The sequence below is a fragment of the Mustela nivalis genome, assembly GCF_964662115.1.
Source record: "Mustela nivalis genome assembly, chromosome: 6".
Taxonomy (NCBI): Eukaryota; Metazoa; Chordata; class Mammalia; order Carnivora; family Mustelidae; genus Mustela; species Mustela nivalis.
In genome coordinates, this window is record NC_139025.1 from 103,439,572 (window position 1) to 103,461,061 (window position 21,490).

The 21,490-nt window shown below is 39.3% G+C and overlaps 1 protein-coding gene across 3 annotated transcripts; it reads right to left on the minus strand.

The window, feature by feature from the left end:
* Positions 1 to 3,978: 3,978 nt before the first annotated feature.
* Positions 3,979 to 20,701, minus strand: LACTB (lactamase beta). 3 transcript variants are annotated; one of them, XM_082737242.1, is made up of 6 exons: positions 20,274 to 20,698; positions 19,766 to 19,832; positions 18,108 to 18,298; positions 17,263 to 17,614; positions 15,460 to 15,625; positions 3,979 to 4,764 (listed from the first exon to the last, which is right to left on the minus strand). In XM_082737242.1, exons 1-6 carry the CDS (start codon positions 20,634 to 20,636, stop codon positions 4,233 to 4,235), a joined length of 1,671 nt encoding a protein of 556 aa, XP_082593368.1. In that variant the 5' UTR covers positions 20,637 to 20,698; the 3' UTR covers positions 3,979 to 4,232. The 3 variants fall into 3 exon arrangements, 2 of the variants coding, with proteins under 2 accessions (XP_082593368.1, XP_082593369.1); XM_082737243.1 differs by lacking the exon at positions 15,460 to 15,625 and having other exon boundaries at positions 20,274 to 20,701; XR_014313404.1 differs by lacking the exons at positions 3,979 to 4,764; positions 15,460 to 15,625 and adding an exon at positions 15,703 to 16,672 and having other exon boundaries at positions 16,913 to 17,614; positions 20,274 to 20,701.
* Between the last annotated feature and the right edge of the window lie 789 nt (positions 20,702 to 21,490).

A 21,490-nucleotide genomic window follows, 5' to 3' on the forward strand; every position in this document is an offset into this window, starting at 1 on the left:
ACAACCCCCCCCCAAAAATCCAAACACAAGAAACTTGTGCCACGTTCTTTCCCCTAATATTAAGGATCAGCCACATCGAGATACTACTTTGAGAGATATGTGAATTTATCAGTACAATTTCTCACAATATTAAGTGAGAAAAGAAGTTATCACGGCAGAAATACCTGAAACAGGAATTCCTAATCTAGGGTCTGTAAATCCCTGACATTTGCATATCATCTTATTTTCTGAAAAAGTTCCCATCTCTTCTCAGAGCTTCAAGAATCCTAAAAAAGATGAAAAACAATGAAGGCAAGTGCCTTGTTCATAATACACATTCACTAAATTCATGGGGATCTTCACACTCTGTGGACTCTCCCACACCTATAATTTAGTCACAGTGCACTTCTCCCCAACACCTAGATCATGCTCTTGCCTCATCCTTTTCTCCCAATTTAAAGATCCCCTCTCTGGAGCTTCCAAGCAGTTCACTCTGTGGTCTACACAAAAGTTCAAAGTTTACACTGCTATCACATGATCAAATTAGAACCATGGTTCTTTCACTATCAGAAACATTTTTATTTTTAGTCAAAACATATTTTAAAATTTAAATATTAAATTTAATCTAATAAATTAAAGGGAGGAATGACCTTTTTATGTTTATAAAAAATGGCACAGATGAGGGGTGCCTGGGTGGTTCAGTGGGTTGAGGCCTCTGCCTTTGGCTAAGGTCATGATCTCAGGGTTCTGGGATCAAGCCCTACATCAGGCTCTCTGCTCAGTGGGGAGCCTGCTTCCTCCTCTCTTTCTCTCTCTCTGCCTGCCTCTCCAGTACTTGAGATCTCTGTCAAATAAATAAATAAAATCTTTAATAAAAAAAATGGCACAGATAGAAAACTTTGACAAATACAAATAGAAGACATAGAGATCAGAAGCCAGAAAGAAATCAGAGGAGATGAAGCAGATCTGTTTTAGGGAGCTGCTTTCTCTACACTTCAACCAACTCAGAATTGCCCATCCATCTACCTTTATAGATCAAAGCAGAAAGTGAAGAACAGGTTTAGGGTTCAGAAATGTAGAAAACCCCTCCTTTAGTAGAGTGTAGAAAAACTTTGGTTTCTTCTTGAATTTTCCTGAATTCAGTGTAATCTCCACTACACTCATCCAAGGCTGTTACAACAAAATTTCCTCAGATGTCAACACTCTAGCAAGCCATCTGTGGAGCCAGTCTCGTACACTGAATCAGCGCAGGTCTGTGTGATCACGAGAATTTCATGTAAGTGATGGTGTATGACTTTCAAGGCTAAATTACAGAAGACATTGTGATATTTGCCTTGTTCTCTCTTCAATTACTCAATTTGGAGGAAGTTATAGGACAGTCATTAAGTCAGCAATGGAGGCCTCTTACCTATAGCCCTTGGGTGAACCATATTAAAATAAGATCTTCCAGCCTTTAGATGACTGACACTCTGTCTGAAAATCTTGGAGAGACCTTGAGTTAGAGCAATTCAGCTAAGCTGCTTCCAAACTTATGAAACACATAAATTGTGAGATGGGATAATTTGTTACACAATAGATTACTGATGCACACTATACCAAATGAAAGAAGCCAGACACAAAGGGCCACATATTGTAGGATTCTGTTGATACAAAATGTCCATAATAGGCAAATCCAAAGAGACAGAAAGTAGGCTGGTGGTTTCCAGAGTCTTGAAGGAGAAAGGCACAGGAAGCAAGACTAATGGGTAGAATATTGGTTTTTTTGGAATGGATATACACCTTGTGGCTATACTAAAAACTACTGAGTTGTACACTTTAAGGTATATGAGTTTTGAATTATATCTGAAATATGTATTTTTTACATTACAGATTTGTTACCTGGAAGTAGAGTGAGGTTCTAACCAAAACCTAAAATATGGGAGTGATTTTGGAACAGAGCAGTGGTTAGAAGTTGGAGTGAAGTCTTTTGAAGTCTTACTGAAAGCCCCAGGAGCCTTGAAGAAACTGTTCAGAAGTATGATGGCCTTTCCAGAGGCTGAAGGTGTGGACTTAAATGAGAGTAAGGAAGATCTTACTGGAAATTGGAGGAAAAGGAATTTTGTAGTGTTAGAAAGTTTAGCAACACTGTTGCCTGCAGGGACAGGAAAAGTAAAACTTGTGCCCAATGAACTGGGTGATCCAGCTGAGATATCCAGTGTTGAATGTGTCTCCTAGCTTCTTCCTACTGCTTATATCAAAATACACGAGAGATATAAGCTAAAGGAAGGACTACTAGACAAAAAGAATACTGGATGGTTTAGAAAATTCCCAGAATCTCCGGATGGTGAATGAAACCAAAATGGCTTCAGGGCAAAGATAAAATTGAGGGCACTTCCAGGAAAACATTTTCTAAAATGAAGCTGAAGGGGTGCTTGGGTGGCCCAGTTGGTTAAACATCTGACTCAGGTCATGATCTCAGGGTGGTGAGATCAGCCCCACGTTGGGCTCCAAGCTCAGTGAGGAGGCTGCTTAAGTTTCTCTCTCCCACTGCCCTTCCCTGTACTCACACATGTTTGCTTTCTATAAAATAAATAAATATTTTAAAAAAATTTAAATGAAACCAAGGGTCTGACTAAAATCATTTGACTGCTGAAAAGAACCAAGATGATATCTCAGAGAGCTATATAAACAACAGGGTTTATTAGAAACAACATTTTTTCTCCAATTGTCCCAGCAGAATCCTAAATTACAGAAGGGCCTTCTTTGAAGACATTTGGTGGTATGCCTTTTGTTTACTAACATGGCCCCCAATGGGATCTGTAGAATACTTACCAAGTTTAAACAAATTGTATGGGCAGGAACACTACTCAAACTGAAAGGAGAGACAGAATACAAAAGAGGCCTTTGAACCTCCAAATTTATATAAGCAGAAAGCAGGCTGGGAAAACCACTCAGCTACAAACACCTGCTACCTTTCATGAAAAAATAATAAGTCAGAGGGTAGAACTGTGAGCCGGAGAATATAGCCCAAGAGCCAAGAATTATCCCCAGGCCCTGAGTACCAACCAAGGAGCTGCCAACCTGTGTTTGGTTGGATTTCAGAATTGCAAGAATGTGTCTTCCATTTCCCCCCATAGGGTCCATAGCAGTAACTGCATTATGTTGTGCCATTGTATGCTGCCTGCTGTATATTGCCCATGTGGGAGCAGGTAACTTGTCTTTAGTTCACAGGTCTTCAGATAAAGAGGAACTATACTTAGGGAACTACCCCCAGGAACCTCATCTACACCTAGACTTCCGTGATAGTTTTGAGCTGATACTATAATGGAATGGAATTTCTGGAAAACTTGGGAGGAGGTAGGAAGGACATTAATCACTAGGGACCAGAGGTCAGACCATGGTAGATGACCCTCAATGACCCCCACCTCCTGATATTCATACCCGGTGTAATCCCTCCAAGATTGTTACCAGGGTTGGTCTGTGAAAGCTAGAGAATACAGCAAATGTGATGGTATGTAATCTCTGAGGCTAGGTTATCAAAAACATTGGCTTCTGCCTGGCTCATGGCTCTCCTTCCTGGCCTGCCTCCCTTTCTCAATGTCTCTTGAATCACTCGCTCTGGGAAAAGCCAATTAACGTGACACTGAGGTACTGAAGCAGTCCTACAGATAGGCCCACATGGAGGGAAACTGAGACCTCTTGCTACTCACAAGCCAGAGGACTGATACTTGCCACCAGTCAAGTGAGTAAGCCACTTTAGAAGCATGTCCTCCAGCCTCAGAGAAGCCTTTAGACGATCACAACATCTTGTCTGCAACCTCATTAGAGAATGGTATCAGATTCACCTAGTCAAGCTACTGAGCCTTGGAAACCACGAGATAATTTTTTGTTCTTTGAAGCTGCAATACATAACTAATATACATTTCTCATTAACTTGTTTCTGCTGTCATATTAAAATAGTAATATTTAAAGTTCCCTGTTGAATGAGATTTTCTTAATATTACACATTCAAAAAATCTATTTTTAGCAGAATATTTTATTTCAAGAATTAACACTTTTTTTGAAAAGTAAAAATAATATAGTTACTTCCCTGAGTATAAAGAACTAATCCTACAATAAAAGACAATTACAAAATTAAGCAATTAGAAGTACATAATTCTCTGCATTCAATTATACTCTATTACAAATCTATTTTTAAAAATCTCATGTATTTTGGGATTTGAATGTTTCGAACAACAGCAAGAACAAGAACAAAACAGCTCCTTTTGCACCTGTTAAGATACGTCAGCTCTGTCTTTATCAAATTCCAGAGCAATCTTTAAAGCAGTGCTATTGAGGCCAACAGACTGCATGTTACATATGATAGAAACGACTATTCCTCTTGGGGGAACCTTATTATTTATAGGTTCTGCATCCAGTTCTTCGGGAAGGACCAGCAGGACACTGCTGGCGCCCACCGCACCTCCGGTGTGTGAGGCATAATGCCGCTGCTTTCTACAAGAACCGTATGTTTGCTTCTTTTCCACAACGCCCCACGCCATTGCGTATTTACCCTCTTTATCCCAGGACATCTCTGTGTTAGGGACTGGTGTCCAAATCATAACCATTGTTTCTGGCTTGAGATATCCAGGTAAAAGATTTTCATGGGAGTTCTTAAAGAGCCCGACTTGGTAACCATACAGCATTGCATTCCCAAATTTCAGAAGGTCACCCACTGTAGACAGAAATCCACCACCAGCCCATTTATAGGAGTTATCCACGTATGGTGTGTTGACAAGACGTCTCTTTTTATTGTAAACATAAAATCTAAAATGAGATAAGAATGGTCATTAAAAACTTAATAGTCTATTATGAACTTTACATATGAGGACGAATAGGAAGATATGTACATGAGACAGGTTGTTTCAATGTACTGATCATACATTCTGAGAAAATATTCATTTCAGTCTGATTCAGATTCTAATAAAACATCGATAATTGAGTAATTAAAGTATAGAAAGCGGTTGTTGTTGTTTTTTTATCTACTGGCATGGCTTGCCCATTTTGAGTGTATCAAACTTTCAATCCCTATAAAAATGAATTAATATTACATATGATACATTTGCCTGGTGCATATGTGGAAACACTACTGTCTGGTAGATATTTATAGTCCTTGGGCTCAGTGAGTCATATGTTGCATGTGAGTTTTATAACGAAAAGAGTACACACTGAGACGCTTAAGATTAATATTTGTAAGGACACTATACCTCCTGGTTAAAAATGCCATAGGAATACGATGTGTCATGATGTGACGTGGGACTTTCTTGGTGTACTGAGAGAAGCTGGAGCTTGCAAACCTGTTTGAACCACAGCATACCCTTTCTAGCTAGTAAAATATGCTGGTTTTATCTGATTAACACTTGAAAATTCTTACTCCGTGCCAGACATTGTTCTAAGAACTGTATCAGTATGAACTAATGTATTCTTGTAACAAGGTTCACAGGTAAGTACCACTATAATTCCTATTTCACAGATAGAAAACTGAGGCACAGACAGTAGAAATAACTTGTCCCAGACTACACAGCTTGTAAGTGGCAGACCTGGATTTGAACCCAGGTGGTCTGCTGCCTCTCTGCTTCCGCATCCTAATTTGGGAAGCAGTGACAAAAATATTTTCTTTGCAGAGATGGGAAAACATGTATCAATCACGTTACATATTTCTGGTAGCTACCAAATAAAGGACAGCTGTTACTTACTCATGCATTCGACAATTACTGGTAGAGCACTTCCTGTGTGGGAGGCACTGCTTGAAATGCTAGAATAAAGTGTTAAACAAGAGAGACAAACTGCCTGACTTCATAAGGTGTCTATTCTAGTATTATGTAAATGAAATGAAATCACAAAATAATTAAACCAAAAATGAAATGTAGCTTAAGAGAATCCTTTCTTTCAAGATTCTTAATAAAATGTGTCCTGAGGTTTTCAGAGTGCTGTCTCATCCGTAAGGATCTTCATCTTCATCCCACCATGGCTGTTCGTAAGCACTGTCAGACTGAATCTCACCATCACTTTCACCCACTGTATGGGTAAGGTCTCAAACTCAGACATTTCTTCCTAGAACTAAGGTTACCCAATCCAGCCAACTCTCCAACTGAGCCTGCTCTGTGCCCTCATTGTGACCCCCATCTATTCCCCTTAACTCTTCCCAATTTCCTAGGTCTTCTAGTTCCTAATTTCACTGAACTTTCTGTTCTAGCCTGAACAGTTTCAGCTGTGGTCTCACTAGCACCTTTGGGTTCCCCACTCTTCCAACCCAACCTGACAGAACACCAATCTGCCAATCCTGAATAAATCTACGTACCCCTTTCTTTGGTTCTTTATCTGGGGAGAAAAGCTGCAGATATTCACATCACAAAGCTGACTGGTATCGATTCACACTTGGTAAGGGTCTTCACTGCTGCTACCAAATCTCATTCTTTTCCTGGTTATTCCTCACAACAGCTAGTCCCAATCTCTTCCAGTCCTCAGCCCCACCTCTGGCCAGCCGGCAGACGACTATATCCTTTGTTTTACTGTGAAGATTCCAGAGTACTTTAGACAACTTAGATGGCCTCAAACTCCCATCTTTACCTTAAAATGCATTTATGGGGGTGCCTAGGTGGCTCAGTGGGTTGGGCCTCTGCCTTTGGCTCAGTTCATGATCTCAGGGTCCTGGGATCTAGCCCCGCATCAAACTCTCTGCACAGTGGGGAGCCTGCTTCCTACTCTCTCTTTCTGCCTGCCTCTCTGTCTACTTGTGATCTCAGTCTGTCGAATAAATAAAGAAAAATCTTTAAAGAAAAAAAAATGCATTTACATTATCATGCATTCTTTTTTCCTTCTCTCCAGTCACTTAAGAAAATTTCCCATTGTTTTTATGACTAATTCTACTACCTGAATCCCTGACTGCCTTTTTGCCTGTACAACCTTGTTTCGCCAGTTATACTTCATAGATTATTTTATCTCCTTCCAGTCCATTCTGGAATGGACTGTGGAAGCCTTATATTTTGTCTTACCCTTCTTCCATCTGTTTGAAACCTTCCAATGATTACCAGTGTAATTACAAAACCTGAACTTCTTATGATGGCCTACAATACAATCCACAGTCCTCAACAGAAGCATTACCAACTCCTTAAGGGAAATTTTTGGAGGCCTTTTTTTTAGATGTCACAATTACTAGAAAGCTCTTACTAACATTTAGTGGGCAGGGGGCTCAAGGGTCCTAATGTCTTACGACGTGTGGAAAAGTCCCACACAGTAGTGTATATTCTCCCTTATGGTGGAAGACCTTCAATTATCCTACTGGTAATCATTTAAGTAAAGATTCTGTTTATAATGAGCTGAGATTAGAATCCTCTCCATTTTATTTATAAACACAAAGTAGTCTTTGGACATTTTTATTCTACATTAACTTTCTTGAAAGTAACCATGGTGAAAACCGAAGAAAGACTGCACTGGATTTCGCTCACAGCTTTAGCCAGAGGTAGCCACCAAAGGCACCAATATGACACACCTATATTGGTCTGCATTTACAGTTGTTACATTTATGATGCTTTTATGTGTTAGGTTGTATCTGACTTTATCATGTCTTCTAATGTTGTGAGTAAACCTTATATATCAAAATATCTATAATTATAAATTATAATTTTTATTTATTTTACATATTTAAAAAAATGGTTTTATTTATTTATTTTACAGAGAAAGTAAGATACAGAGACAGAACATGAGCAGGAGGCAAAGGTAGAAGGAGAAGCAGACTCCCTGCTAAGCAGGGAATAGGGCTCGATTCCAGGACCTGCGATCATGACCTGAGCTGAAGGTAGACGCTTAACTGACTGAGCCACCCTGATGCCCCTTATTTTTTATTTTAGTTAAAATAAAATGGGTTAAGTGGGTTAAGCCGCTGCCTTCGGCTCAGGTCATGATCTCAGGGTCCTGGGATCGAGTCCCATATCAGGCTCTCTGCTCAGCAGGGAGCCTGCTTCCTCCTTCTCTCTGCCTGTCTCTCTGCCTACTTGTGATCTCTCTCTGTCAAATAAATAAATAAAATCTTAAAAAAAAAAAAGAGTAGTGAGTATATGGGGGTGCCTGGGTGGCTCAGTCGTTGAGCATTGGCCTTTGGCTCAGGTCATTATCCCAGGGTCCTGGGATTGAGCCCCACATCAGGCTTCCTGCTCAGTGGGAAGCCTACTGTTCCCTCTCCTACACCCCCTGCTTGTGTTCCCTGTCAAGTAAAATCTCTAAAAAAGAAAAAAAAAGGAGTAGTGAGTATAGGTTATAGATCATATAACCAAATAGATCATTTCAGGAAACTAAAGGAGGTATAAAATACTTGTTCAAATAAGGGGGGGGGATGTCTAATGGCATTGAAAGTCACTGTCCAATGCAATTTAGACCCTACTTACTTCCATGTTCTCATCACTTACAACATCTTGCCTTGCTTCTTTTTATGTCAGACTTATTTCTGTATTTGCAACAAGGCAATTTAGATTTCCTTATCAGTCATGTCTAAAATGTATTTTAAATAGATCCCCTACATTCTCTTCCTATTACTCTATATAACATTGCTTTGTTTTATTTTCTTCATATCAGTATCTGAAATTCTTAGTCTACATGTTTGTCTCTTCCCATAGAATGTAAGAGTCATAAGGGCTGGAGCCTTACCAGTATTGCTCCTTGATGATTCCCCTACCTAGAACAGTACCTGCCACCCACTAAGTGCTCATTAAACATGTTTAGGGGTGCCTGGTGCAGGCATCTGACTTCAGTTCAGGTCATGATCTTAGGGTCCTGGGATCAAGCCCAGTGGTGGCAGGTTCTGCACTCAGTGGGGAGTCCCTTTACCCTCTCCCTTTGCCTCTCCCCCAGCTTGTGCTCTCTCTCTCTCTTAAGTAAATAAACTTTTTAAAAAAAATTTAAAAAAACAAAAAAAAATATTCAATACATGAAAGCATCATTTGTTGGCCAAATAGTTAATGGAGACAACTTGCAAGGCACTGGAGAGACTAAAGGAGGTAAAAAATACTCTGTAGCTGCTTTCAAGGCACTATGAGACTTGTCAGACAGTTCTAAACTCAAAGCACTATATGAATCACCTGGGGATCCTGTTAAAATGAAGATTCTGATTTAGTTGGTCTGGGAAGGGGTCACAAAATCCTGCAATTTTAACAAGCTCCCAGGTAATGTCAATACTGTTGGAGCCTGGACCACATTTCAAGGAACAGGTTGTAAGGTGACTACCAAGATGGATGGGAGGAGTCCTGAGCACTAGTGAGAGTGAGCCTTGTTCAAATGGCTGATTACAAAGGCCAAGCTGGGGAGCAAAGCAGTTCCATTTGGCTATAGCAGAGAGCTTGTGGGGTAAGTGGTAGAAGGTGATGCTGGAAGAGCGGAGAGGGGACAGGTCACAAAGGACTTTCTGTGCCATGCTAGAAGCTTTGACTTTGACTCCTTCACTTCAGTTTAAAAAATGCTCTGTTTTCTGTATCCTAAGGGAAAAACAACTTTTAAAAAAATTTATTTATTTGTCAGGGAGAGAGAGAGAGAACACAAGCAGGCAGGGTGGCAGGTAGAGGTAGAGAGAGAAGCAGGCTCCCCACTGATCGAGAAGCCCGATGTGGGACTCGATCCTAGGACCCTGGGATCAGGACCTGAGCTGAAGACAGCAGCTTAACCAACTGAGCCACCCAGGTGTCCCAGGAAAAACAACTTTTATCTTTTTATCCTTGTTATATCTTCCAGCTGCCAGTCCTTTCTCCCTCATCATTTACTGCCAAACTACACAGAACAGCTCAGACCTTCTGTTTTCCAGGCACTCACCCTCTCTAGTCCTACTCAACTCCTTAAAATCTGGCTTCTGGTCCACCATCACTAAACAGCTTTCTTCTGGATTTTCAAGGTTCTTCTAATTCTCTTGTATAGTCGATATCCTATTTGCCTCCTGCAGCACTGTTAACCAGCACTTCCTTGATACCCAATCTTGGCTAGTCTGTAGCTCTGAGCTCTCTCTTCTAGATCTCAAACCTATGATTTCCTACATCCCCTTAATCACTGCAGCCCCATGTGCCCAGGTCTTCCCTTCTAAAGAGAAAATTTAGGTCTGCATTAGATTCTCTACTAGCATTAGTAATTCTCAAATCTGGTTTTGGAGAAGGGCAGGACAGTTGTTTTTCAGAATCACCTGTGGGCCTCCTCTCTCAACATGTACCCTTCCCTCAAAATTCATAACTTTGGAGGTCTGTGGGCATATATAATTTGAAAACTTACTCCTTTCTTCCTTCGAGAATCTTCCATGTCCCCTAAAAGTCCAAGTCATAATACTGGGTGAACCAAGGGTGGCCAAAGGCATGTGCTTTGAAGATTAAAAAGAAAAAAAGAAGCCCACAGAGAATCTAAATATGCTCTCATGAAAACCAATGACTAAGGGGCCCCTGTGTGGCTCAGTGGGTTAAAGCCTCTGCCTTCAGCTCAGGTCATGATCTCAGGGTCCTGGGATGGAGCCCTGCATCAGGCTCCCTGCTCAGAGGGGAGCCTGCTTCCTCCCTCTCCCTCTGCCTGTCTCTCTGCCTGCTTGTGATCTCTGTCAAATAAATAAATAAAATCTTAAAAAAAAAAACAACAACAAAACAAAACCAATGACTTAATGTGTGTGCTCTTCTCATTTCTCAAAATAAACTTTTTTTTTTTTTTTAAAGTAGGCTCCATGCTGGGAGCCTTGGACTCATGACCCCAAGATCAAGACCTGAGCTGAGACAGAGTCAGAGGCCCAACTGACTAAGCCATCCAGGCACGCCTCAAAACAAACATGTCTAAAACTAATCTCTTCCAAATGTTCTTCTCTTACTTCTCCTCTCTATTATCTAAAACCTTGGTTGAGGGGCACCTGGGTGGCTCAGTTGGTTAAGTGTTTGCCTTTGGCTTGGGTCATGATCCCAGGTCCTGGGATCTGGTCCCACATTCGGCTCTTTGCTCAGCCGGAAGCAAGCTTCTCTCTCAGCCTGCTGCTCCCTCTGTTTATGCTCAGTCTCTCTCTCCCTCTGGCAATATGTAAATAAAATCTTAAAAATTACAACCTTTGTTGTCTCTCTTGCCCTCAACTCTCATATCCATCAGGATACTAAATCCTATTATTTAATCTTCGCTTTGTGACTTACCTTTTCCCTTTCCTTCATTCCTATGACCTCTCCTATATTTTAGGTCCTCATTACTTTCTTCCTGAACTCTGATTACACTTTTTTTTTTTTTTTTGAGAGGGAGAGCGAATCTTCAGCAGGCTATACGCCCAATGCACAGCCCTATGATAGGCTCAATCTCACAACCCTGAGATCACGACCTGAACCAAAATCAAGAGTTGGGAGCTTACTGACTGAGCCACCCAGGTGCTCCATTCTGATTATACTTCTAATTCCAGCCAACTGAATCTAAAAGAAACCACATAATAAAAATATATTTTCCTGCTGACAAATAAATATATTTCTTACAGTGAACTCTGAGCCTGCAAACTAGGAGAGAACTACCTGTATATTTTCACTAATAATCAGCTTTGTATAACTTTAACAGTAAAGCATTCCAAACCACTTATGTCAAGGCTGGAAATCAGGATTCTTAGTCATTCTTCCCTTAAGGAATAAAAATGTGGAGAATTCTAGACTTCAGTCTAGAACTCTATACTTTTAAGTAAACAAATTCTAGGCTTTAATCTCTTGATTCCTTTTCAGAGGACAATTAATGGCTTTTCATGGAAATAATTTTGTTCAACTAAAAGATAAGTTTACTATTTCAAATTGTTAAGGAATTTCTGCTGTAAAAAGGATGCAATATAGATATGAGTTCTTGAGTAAGTTACTGAGACATCTCTGTAACTGCAAAACTGCCAGATAACAAAGAGCCTCTTATTTATTTAAGAATCTCTAGATTCTGCACTAGAGCACTGAATAACTACAGATATCTACAACTACAAACTTAGAAATTCAGAATACTTTTATTTCTGCAATGCTCCTTAAATGGCTTCAGTAATAATTACATACTGGTTTGTGTTTTATTGTTATGAGAAGTTTAAAAACCCACAGAATTTAAAATGCATATAATAAAAACCAATCCCAATTTAACATTTAGCATTAACATTTGAAACCTATTACTATAGAGTCTATCAGCTTATGGCATAGAAAAGAGCTTCATGAAAAACAGTGCTTAGGATGCCTGGGTGGCTCAGTTGGTTAAGCATCTGCGTTCAGCTTGGGTCATGATTTAATGGTCCTGAGATCAAGCCCCCATCAGGCTCCCTATTCAGTGGGAGCCTGCTTCTCCCACTCCCCCTGCTTTTGCACTCTCTCTCTGTCAAATAAATAAAATCTTTTAAAAAATGCTTAATTTTAGAAAACACTTTCACAAATAAAAATAATAATAATAATCACAAAGGTAATAATAGAAAGTAAAGACCTTATCTATAGTGCCAAAATACAGCAAACACTTCAGAAAATATGCATTGTATTTGCTTTTGGTCCCATCCAATTATAAAAGATATTTTTGTTGCAAGTATTGTGCTAAAATCAGGGAATATGAACAGAGTCTAAAAATAAGCTAATGCATTGATTAGGGATTCCCCTATCAACAGAATGTCTTTCAGTGTCAAGAACAATCAGTCCACTCCCCATGGGCATTTGCTTCAAGGGTTATTTTAGTTTACTTGCCTAGACAGAACATACTTGTTATATAGAATCAATATATCTATTTGTGTATACTAAGTCAATATTCCTAGTCTTCCATTTAAGAAAGTTCCAGTTTTATTCAGGACAATGTACCCTGCTAAAAACTAATTACTCTGTATCTCTTACAGCTAAGTGTGGCCTGTTGCTAAAATTCTGGCCAAAGAAATATAAGTAGTATTTTGGGGTAGGATTCTAGGGAAATATCTTAAAAAGGTGACAGACACTAGGACTGATTGTTTTGAACACACACATACACACACACACACACATACACACGAGCAAAAAGATGCTAAGTATTTACTCTTGGGTTACAATAACTCTAAAAAGCCTAGGTTAGGATAATATATTTATATTTAATTTATAATTATTATGAAGGAGTGAGTAAACACTAACAAAGCTGCAAACTTTTGCTGGAAATTTTATTTCCTGCAAAATGACAAACATAAATGAATAGAAACATATGCATTTACTAAGCTTTACTTTAAGTTTTTTTTTTTTTAAATACTTGTCTTTGAAGTTTCCTTTTACTCCCTGAACTCCCTTAAAAAGCTGGTGCCTTTAAGTTCTTTTAAAATAATTATTAACAAAAAAAGAATCAAAGTAGAGTTTTAGAGTCCCAAGGAGATACTGCATCAAGTAAAATAAAGGTGAAGTGAGTGGACAGACCATTTTCACAGGTAACATTCTTTCTTTTTTTAGTGCCCTTTTCAGCAGCCCATTTAATATAACTAATATGAATCAACTACCCCTTTAGCACCATTCGATACTTCCAAATCTAACAAACTCAGAGCTGATAGGAACCTTTAACAGAAGAAAAGAAAACCCACTGTCTTTTTTTTTTTTTTCTTCAAAGAATGGGCAATAGAATGAAATTAACTCACCATCATATGCCATATTTTGATGTTTTTGCAAGTCATAAATTACTCATTAGGAAAAAAGCAAACTGCTTTGCAGTTCTGTACATTCAAAGAGTCTTAATTTTCAGTTTAGAAAACAGCTCAGTGATGATACCTAATGTTCTTCTCTCCCTTACATATAAGTGTAAGCATTCATTATCAAACACCTAGATTTAAATCAAAATAAAATCATGCATCCTGGGGCGCCTGGGGGCCTCAGTGGGTTAAAGCCTCTGACTTAGGCTCAGGTCATGATCTTAGGGTCCTGCGATAGAGCCCCATGTCGGGCTCTCTGCTCAGCAGGGAGTCTGCTTCCCCCCTCTCTCTCTGCCTGCTTTTCTGCCTACTTGTGATCTGTCTGTCAAATAAATAAATAAGGTCTTAAAAAAAAATAATGTGTTGTATGACAATGGAATATAAAAATCTAAAAAAAATGATTAAAAAAAATCATGCATCCACACCATCTTTACTAAAGAATTTTTTTTTTATACTCAATTGACAATCTCCAGTATTTGTCAGTTTTTCTTATGCTTTCCAGTACAATGTAATATTGGATCCCAAAATAATAAACACTAATTGAAGTGGTTGAGAACTACAGGCCATTTTAAAATTAAAATTCATTGCTTGCTGCTAACCTAATTTCTTCTAAGTCCAAAAAAACCTCCTTCAGGCTGATTTGCAATGCATATTTAATCCTTTTAAATATACTCGTAATTTAAAAATGGTAATTTAACTAAATATAACAAAAGACTGAACAAACCTAATATAGGGATAAGATAAAGCTAAAATAATCCCACAATTTCATCTATTTCAAGTACCATTAAGCCATCTGCAAAGCATGTACTAAGAAAAATATGCAAAGTAAAAGTAACAGTTGATTTGTTAAAAACCTTACCTTTCTAGTGAACCAAATAATAATGAGTAAAATGGAAAACATAGCCATAAAACTCATATTAGTCATTAGTCTCAAAATTCTCTCCCAATGCCCCTTTTACAAGTCATAATTTAGAAAAAATTATGATCAAATTTAATTTAATATATTTCAAAGAAATGACTTAAACTTTTACAGGGAGAAAACCCAGCAGGTACCACTTCAACAAAGCAATTAAATCACCACCACCAATAATGGGACAAAACGACTTCATGTGACTTCTGAGAGACATGACAACAAAATGTAATGTATGATCCTGGACTACATCCTGAAGCAGAAATTTTTTTTCTCTCCCTTTTCTTTTGCTATAAAGGACATTAGTGGAAGAACTGGCAAAATTTGAATAGGGTCTATAGAATTGATATAATTACTGTGCTGATATTAGTTTCCTGAATGTCCTTTTTTTTAAAAAAAAACACATATTTAATTATTTATGGGTGAAAGGTCTGTCTGCAACTTATTTCCAAATGGTTGAGAAAAAATAACAGATAAAGCAAATGTGGTAAAAGGATAACATTTGGGGATTCTGGGTGAAGGGTATATGGGAATTCTTTGTATTTAGTTTTATAATTTATCTTTAAGTGTTAAATCATTTCAAAATTTTAAAAAGTTAAAAACAATAACAGATAAACAAAATATTAGTTACAACATAAAAAAAGGGATGATGGGAGAACAAATTATAGATAAATACACATGATAGGAGCAATTTTGGTTTAATTATGCATGAGTTTAAATTATTATTGCTCTCTCTCATCCAAGGATCCTGGAATACTCTGCAGCAAATACATTCAATTTCCCTTACTTTATAGATGGAAAAACAGACATGTAGAAAAGCTCTCAAAATGTGGTGAGTATGATTTTTGGAATGAAGACAATGAAAGTCTGACTTTTAATGAACAGCACAGTGTTAAAATGTGATATAGTGAGACACACCAAAGGTATCATTTACCTTGCTCTATTGTAAATCACTGGCTCATTTTCTTCCTGTACAGTTGTCAGCATATCCAAGTCATGGAATATTTTCTGCATATAGTCCAAATATTTATATCCTGAAGCTCTTTCTACTATGGCTGCCAGTAGGGTATAGCCAAAAGTTGAATACAAAAACTGACTACCTTGAGACATCATTGCAAAGGGGGGAAGAAAAGAAAATGGTTCATTATTATTTAAAAACATGTAAAATATTTCCCACTGAAAATTGACATACCTTTATCTTTTTACTTCAGCATTCAGAAATAGATCACAGATGATATAGTAACAAATTTAGTCAACTTTGCAATGACCCTGCTTATTCCATGATTTAATGATGATCAGAATATGACTCTACTCCTTTCCATGATAATGAAATAAGCAAATCAATCCTATCTCAAAACTAAATTAAAATCCTTCAAAAAGGTACTAAAACAGGAAGGGAAAGAAAAGCAAATTTGATTTCTTGAGTTGATGATTTTGTTCTTAATATATCTTAAACTCATTGTTCAAGGCATAAATTAGTTGTGCACATTCCTATTTTAATAAAGTATATGTAAGTATAAAAACAATTTCAAATAAATATTAAAATACAAATACATACTCAAATACAGCTACTGTTTCAAATAAATACCTTTGTATCATTTGGGATTCTAGAAACATAGAGTGTATGATCTGTACTAATAACTGGAACCTTATATTTTTAAGACAAAATCCATAAATATATTTCTTTGCCCTTTTTAATTATATCTATATCTATTCATCGTAAAAAAAAACAACTTTTAAAATGAAAATGGAGGGGCCTGTGGGTGGCTCAGTCATTAAGTATCTGCCTTTGGCTCAGGTCATGGTCCCAGGGTGATGGGATGGAGCCTGACATAGGGCTCTCTGCACTGCGGGGAAGCCTGTTTTCCCTCTCCCACTCCCCCTGCTTGTGTTCCCTCTCTCGTTGTGTCTCTGTCAAACAAAACAAAACAAAACAAAACATAAAATCTTAAAAAAAAAAAAAAAGAATACAAGTACATAGACCTATGGTAAATTGAAAGACATTAAGTGGTTTTGATAGGCATTGTATCAAAAAATATATTTAAAATATTATTTTTATAGATCAGTTTTTTGGGAAATAAAATTAGTTGACGAAAACCAATTTGTTTAAGGAACAAAGGCACAAAAAAAGTTGAGAAATTTAAATACTAAATTGAGGGGCGCCTGGGTGGCTCAGTGGGTTGAGCTTCTGCCTTCAGCTCAGGTCATGATCCCAGGGGCCTGGGATCGAGTCCCGCATTGGGCTCTCTGCTCAGCAGGGAGCCTGCTTCTTCTCATCTCTCTCTCTGTCTGTCTCTCTACCTATTTGTGATCTCTCTCTCTGTCAAATAAATAAATAAAATCTTTAAAAAGTAAATAAATAAATAAATAAATAAATAAATAAATACTAAATTGATCACTAACTAAATACTGACATATTAGCAATATTTTATCATGCCCCCTTTGGTCCAGATTTTATTTGAAGAACAATTATTACATTTCCCCATAATTTTCCACAAATAGCTTGATCCGGAAAAATCCACTAAATGAATTTGAGGCTCTAAATCTAAACAACTAGCTACCTGGATGCTAGGCTTCGTCAAGAATTAGACACGAAGGCACACACTGGGCTGACAACAAAACCCATGCTACAACCATCAACCACATCCAATGCCCTCAGGATGGGATCATTTCCGATTTTCTGAAAATTAATACTTCAGTAATGGTGACTTTGTTAAGAGAAGGAATTAACACTCACCAGGTTTAAAGAACAAAGGGTCATTTTTAAATAATCTTAGTGATTCAATTGAATTCTCAAACTTTTCTTTCAAATACAATTCGCCTTGTTCAAAATCATTCTTTTTCTTGCCAGGTTTTAAGTTCCGGCCTTTGGCATCAGTATCTTGCTCTATCTTAGCTTTAACAAAATCATTCTTTTCACTGCATTTGCCTCCTTTTTCTTTGAACTCTTTTTCTTGGTCAGATTCTACTGTCCCTTTTATCATCTTCAAGGCTTTGTAAGCTTTCTCTTCTTTCACCTTTTTCATGTCCTTTTCATAATGACGAATTCCACTTAAATGGGAAATCAGTAATCTTGTTGTGACAGAAACCTAATCATAAAAACATGGAAATTCAATTACAATATTAAACTGTAAAATAAAAAGTTAGCAGGGGCGCCTGGGTGGCTCAGTGGGTTAAGTGTCTGCCTTTGGCTTCGGTCACGATCCTCAAGTCCCTGGATGGGGCCCCACGTCAGGCTCTCTGCTCAGCTGGAAGACTGCTTCTCCCTCTCCCCATCTCTCCCTGTTTTTGTTCTCTTTCTCTCTCTCTTTCAAATAAGTTAATAAAATCTTTAAAAAAATAAGAAATTAGTGGCCTTGGAATAATGCCTCAGTAATATTTTCCATTTTAAACTGTTACTGAAAAACATGTCATATGCACATCTTCAGCTTTAAGTTTCAGAAAAATACCCAATAGATTATCACTTGAATTAAGAAACCCCTTTAATCCATTAACAATAGTTAAAAACAAACCAAAGAATCTTATGAAACCTTTTAAACAATTTAACATGTGGTTAGTAAAATGAACTGTGAGTTTCATTACCTTTTCACCTTCATATTCTTTTTCTGGGAATTCAGGAACATAATGTTGTACTGGCATATCAAGATCCAGTTTCCCAGCTTCCCACAGTTTGGCAAGAGCAACCATGGTGAGGCTTTTGCTGATACTGGCAATTCTCATAACGGTCTCTGGCTTGCATGGTACACGGTTCTCAACATCAGCATAACCTAAGCCTTTAGAAAAAGAAAAGCAAAAATTCACTAATAACAGGCTTCATGGTCAAAGAAGTCCTCAAAAACTGAAATAATTCTATCTTAGAACAACCCATGTATTTATCTAAAGAAAAAGATACTTCACTTTATAAGCTAATTAAGAGTGGGTGAAAGTCTTAGTAATGCTGGCAACAGTAAGCCTAACAACTTAATCTTATAACTAAATTGAAATTGCACTCTGTGCACAATAGTAATTTTCCATCTGGTTCAGATATTAATTTTTCTTAGTTTATCTAGACAATTTAGTCATCCCACATTTAACATAAGTTATTCTATGTTCTTTAAAAAAAAAACATCATTGTTCTTCAGGTTATGTTTACTTTGATTCTTGAGTTTCCACTAGATTCCTTAGAATAACCACCCAATAAAAGGTAATGTGAAAAGGTGTCCTGCAAACCCAATCTTGGTAACCATCAGTTTACCTCAGCTGCAAACCAGAAAAAAAAAAGTACTAGTAATTCAAACCTCCTAGAGACTTTTTTTTTAAAGTCTGGTTTCATCTTCTGGAGGCTGAAAGTGTGAAAATCTAAGCGATAAGACCTGAGATCTAAAAAGAATGAAAAGATACGTAATAATTATTTTTAAACTATAAATATAGATTATGCTGAAAAATATTTGCAGGGAAAAAAAGCCCTCACCCATAAAGCTGACATTTATGTAATTTTTGATTACAGCATTTCCCATAAATTGGGTATGCTGACTAGGCTATACTTGGGGGAAGAATCATTTTTCTTTAAATTCAAAACATTATTGCTCTTAAACCTTCTAAAAGTACTAATTCCTTTACATGATGTCTGAAACACTTCCTAAAAGTAGGGTTCCTAAAAACCTGGGATGACCAGTTGGACCAATTTATGTGCAATGGGTAAGTAAATCAAATTATAAAATACACTTTGATAAAATTATCATAAAATGATTAGAAATCTCTTTCCCAAAGCTTCTAGCTTTTGTTCGAAAAAAATAGCTAACACCTCTGCCCTCTAAAGGAGATCGTAAACTCCTTTAGACAAGGAATCATGAATGGCCCTAGTTCTTGGTACAGTGGATTTTACAGAATAGGGGACTCAATAACCTGTTAATGAAACTGTTAATTAAAAAAGAAAACAAACTTCTGACGTTTTATCCAGAAGAAAGAGTTACCTACAAATATGCAGGTAACAGATTGCTCTATATACAAGTTTCAGAACAATAAATCCAGCCTTAGAAACAAGCCATCTTTAAGACTTCAAGAGTCACATTTAAGACTGTGAGAAAGCCCGATTCTTTACTGTTAGACATGTTTTGTCTACAGTAAGTACGGCTTTATGAAAACTGAACATTTCATGGGATCTACTCCTAGCAGTAAATTTCACTTCATTTCATGAAATCAAAATTTCATTCATCAGCTGGCACAAAACAAGCCAGTAAGTAACGGTTTTCTGAGCCCACCTTCTGACCAGACTTCTTTTCCATCTACAGAGACTCCAACCACTATGCCGGGGGCGCCCACCTCATCCTAAAAGCGAAGGGGAAAGGACACAGTTCAAACACAAGCCGAAACGCCTCGCACAGCGCACCCCGCGCAGCTCCAGGGCCTTCCCGAGGCCCCGCCCCTCCGTCAGGGCCCTGCCCCTCGGCCCGGGCCCCGCCCACCTCGGCTCCGCCAGCCCCGGCTCTAACGGTGAGGGGCGTGCCTGGTCTGCACTGAGGGCGTAGGGGAGGTTCCCGGGGCGGGCGGTGTGACCTCCGCCCCGACTTGGGCAACCCGCAGAAGCTTCTGACCACGGCCGGGGAGCCAGGGAACGGGAAGTCCTTCTCGGAAGCCGGCCGCGGGCATTCCACCGCTTGGGATGGGGTCCGCTCGGGCCCGGGAGATGATCACCAAGGGGCTTCATTCCGAGGGGTCGCGGGCGGTGGAGCGCCGGTTTCCCGGCCGCCTACGCCCGCGTCTCCGCACCTTGATCCGGTGCAGCAGGTCGCGGCTGCTGTCGATGGCTCTGGCGAAGCGCCGGGATGGGGGCGGCATCGGGGTCTGTGCAGACCACGGAGCGAGGGGCTGCTCCTGTGGCGGCAGCGGTTCGGCCTGGGGCGATCCCTCGGGGTCGGGGGCCGCCGGGGACTGCGCGGGGGCCGCGCCCCTCAGCCCGCCCGCCAGCTTCACCCCGAGTGCCAGCCCCAGCCCCAGCCCGAGGCCACCGACCCAGCCGGGGCCGAGCGGCGGCAGCCCGGCGCGCTGGTGGGCTCCGCGCCTTCCGCAGCCCCAGGCCCAACCCCCGGGGGTCGCGGCCCGGGCCGTCAAGGCTGACAGGAGCCGGTACATGGCGTCCACCGAGAGCCGGCAGCTTCAGAGCTCTCGCAGGCCGGCGGGCGGGGGAGGCGCGGCGAGGGGAGGGGACTAGATAGAAGGGAGGGGGCGGTACCGCGCGCAGACCTTAGCAGTCGACGCCGGATGCCGGAGCGTCGATCGCATCGAGCCTTTCCTCCTCTTTTCCCTTTCTCTGCGTTGTCTGAGTGTTTCTTCATCTTACCCCACACAGCTTTTCTTCCCTCTGCCTCTGCTCCGGTCAAGTGTCACCTCCTCAGAGAAGCCCTCCCAGTTGGCATCTAAATGGGAGTACTCGCCACACCTTTTTGACCCGTCAGCGCGCACACCTCCTTAATAACACTTAACACTTCGTTTCATTGAACTTACCAGACTGTGCCCTCCTTAGAGAGTCGTGATTTTTACTTCTGGATCATCAGCTCTTGGAACAGCGCTGGCAAACAGCAGCCGCTGAGTAGGCATCTTCTTGGCCCCTAGGACTCACTCCCTCTTGCCATTTCCTTTCTTTGTGCCTCATTTCAGCTCCTTCAATTTCCCTAAGGCCCTTTTAAAATCTCTTACTTCTGAAAAAAAAAAAAAAAATCTCTTACTTCTGGAGGTCCAGAGCCACGCCACATCAAACATTAAGTTACATGTGGACTTATTAAAAACAATTTTTCTTTTTGCTGAAAACATTAAAAAATTGTTTTGCACTTGAACATTTTTAAGACAAAATTAATATAATTTATAATTAGCTATGATTTCTGACATCTGTAGACGATCAGAAAGTCTTGTGAAATAAGATATCTAACGTCAAATTGCTGCAATATGTAAAATGTGTACAATCCTAACTGAACAATTAATGGCAATGT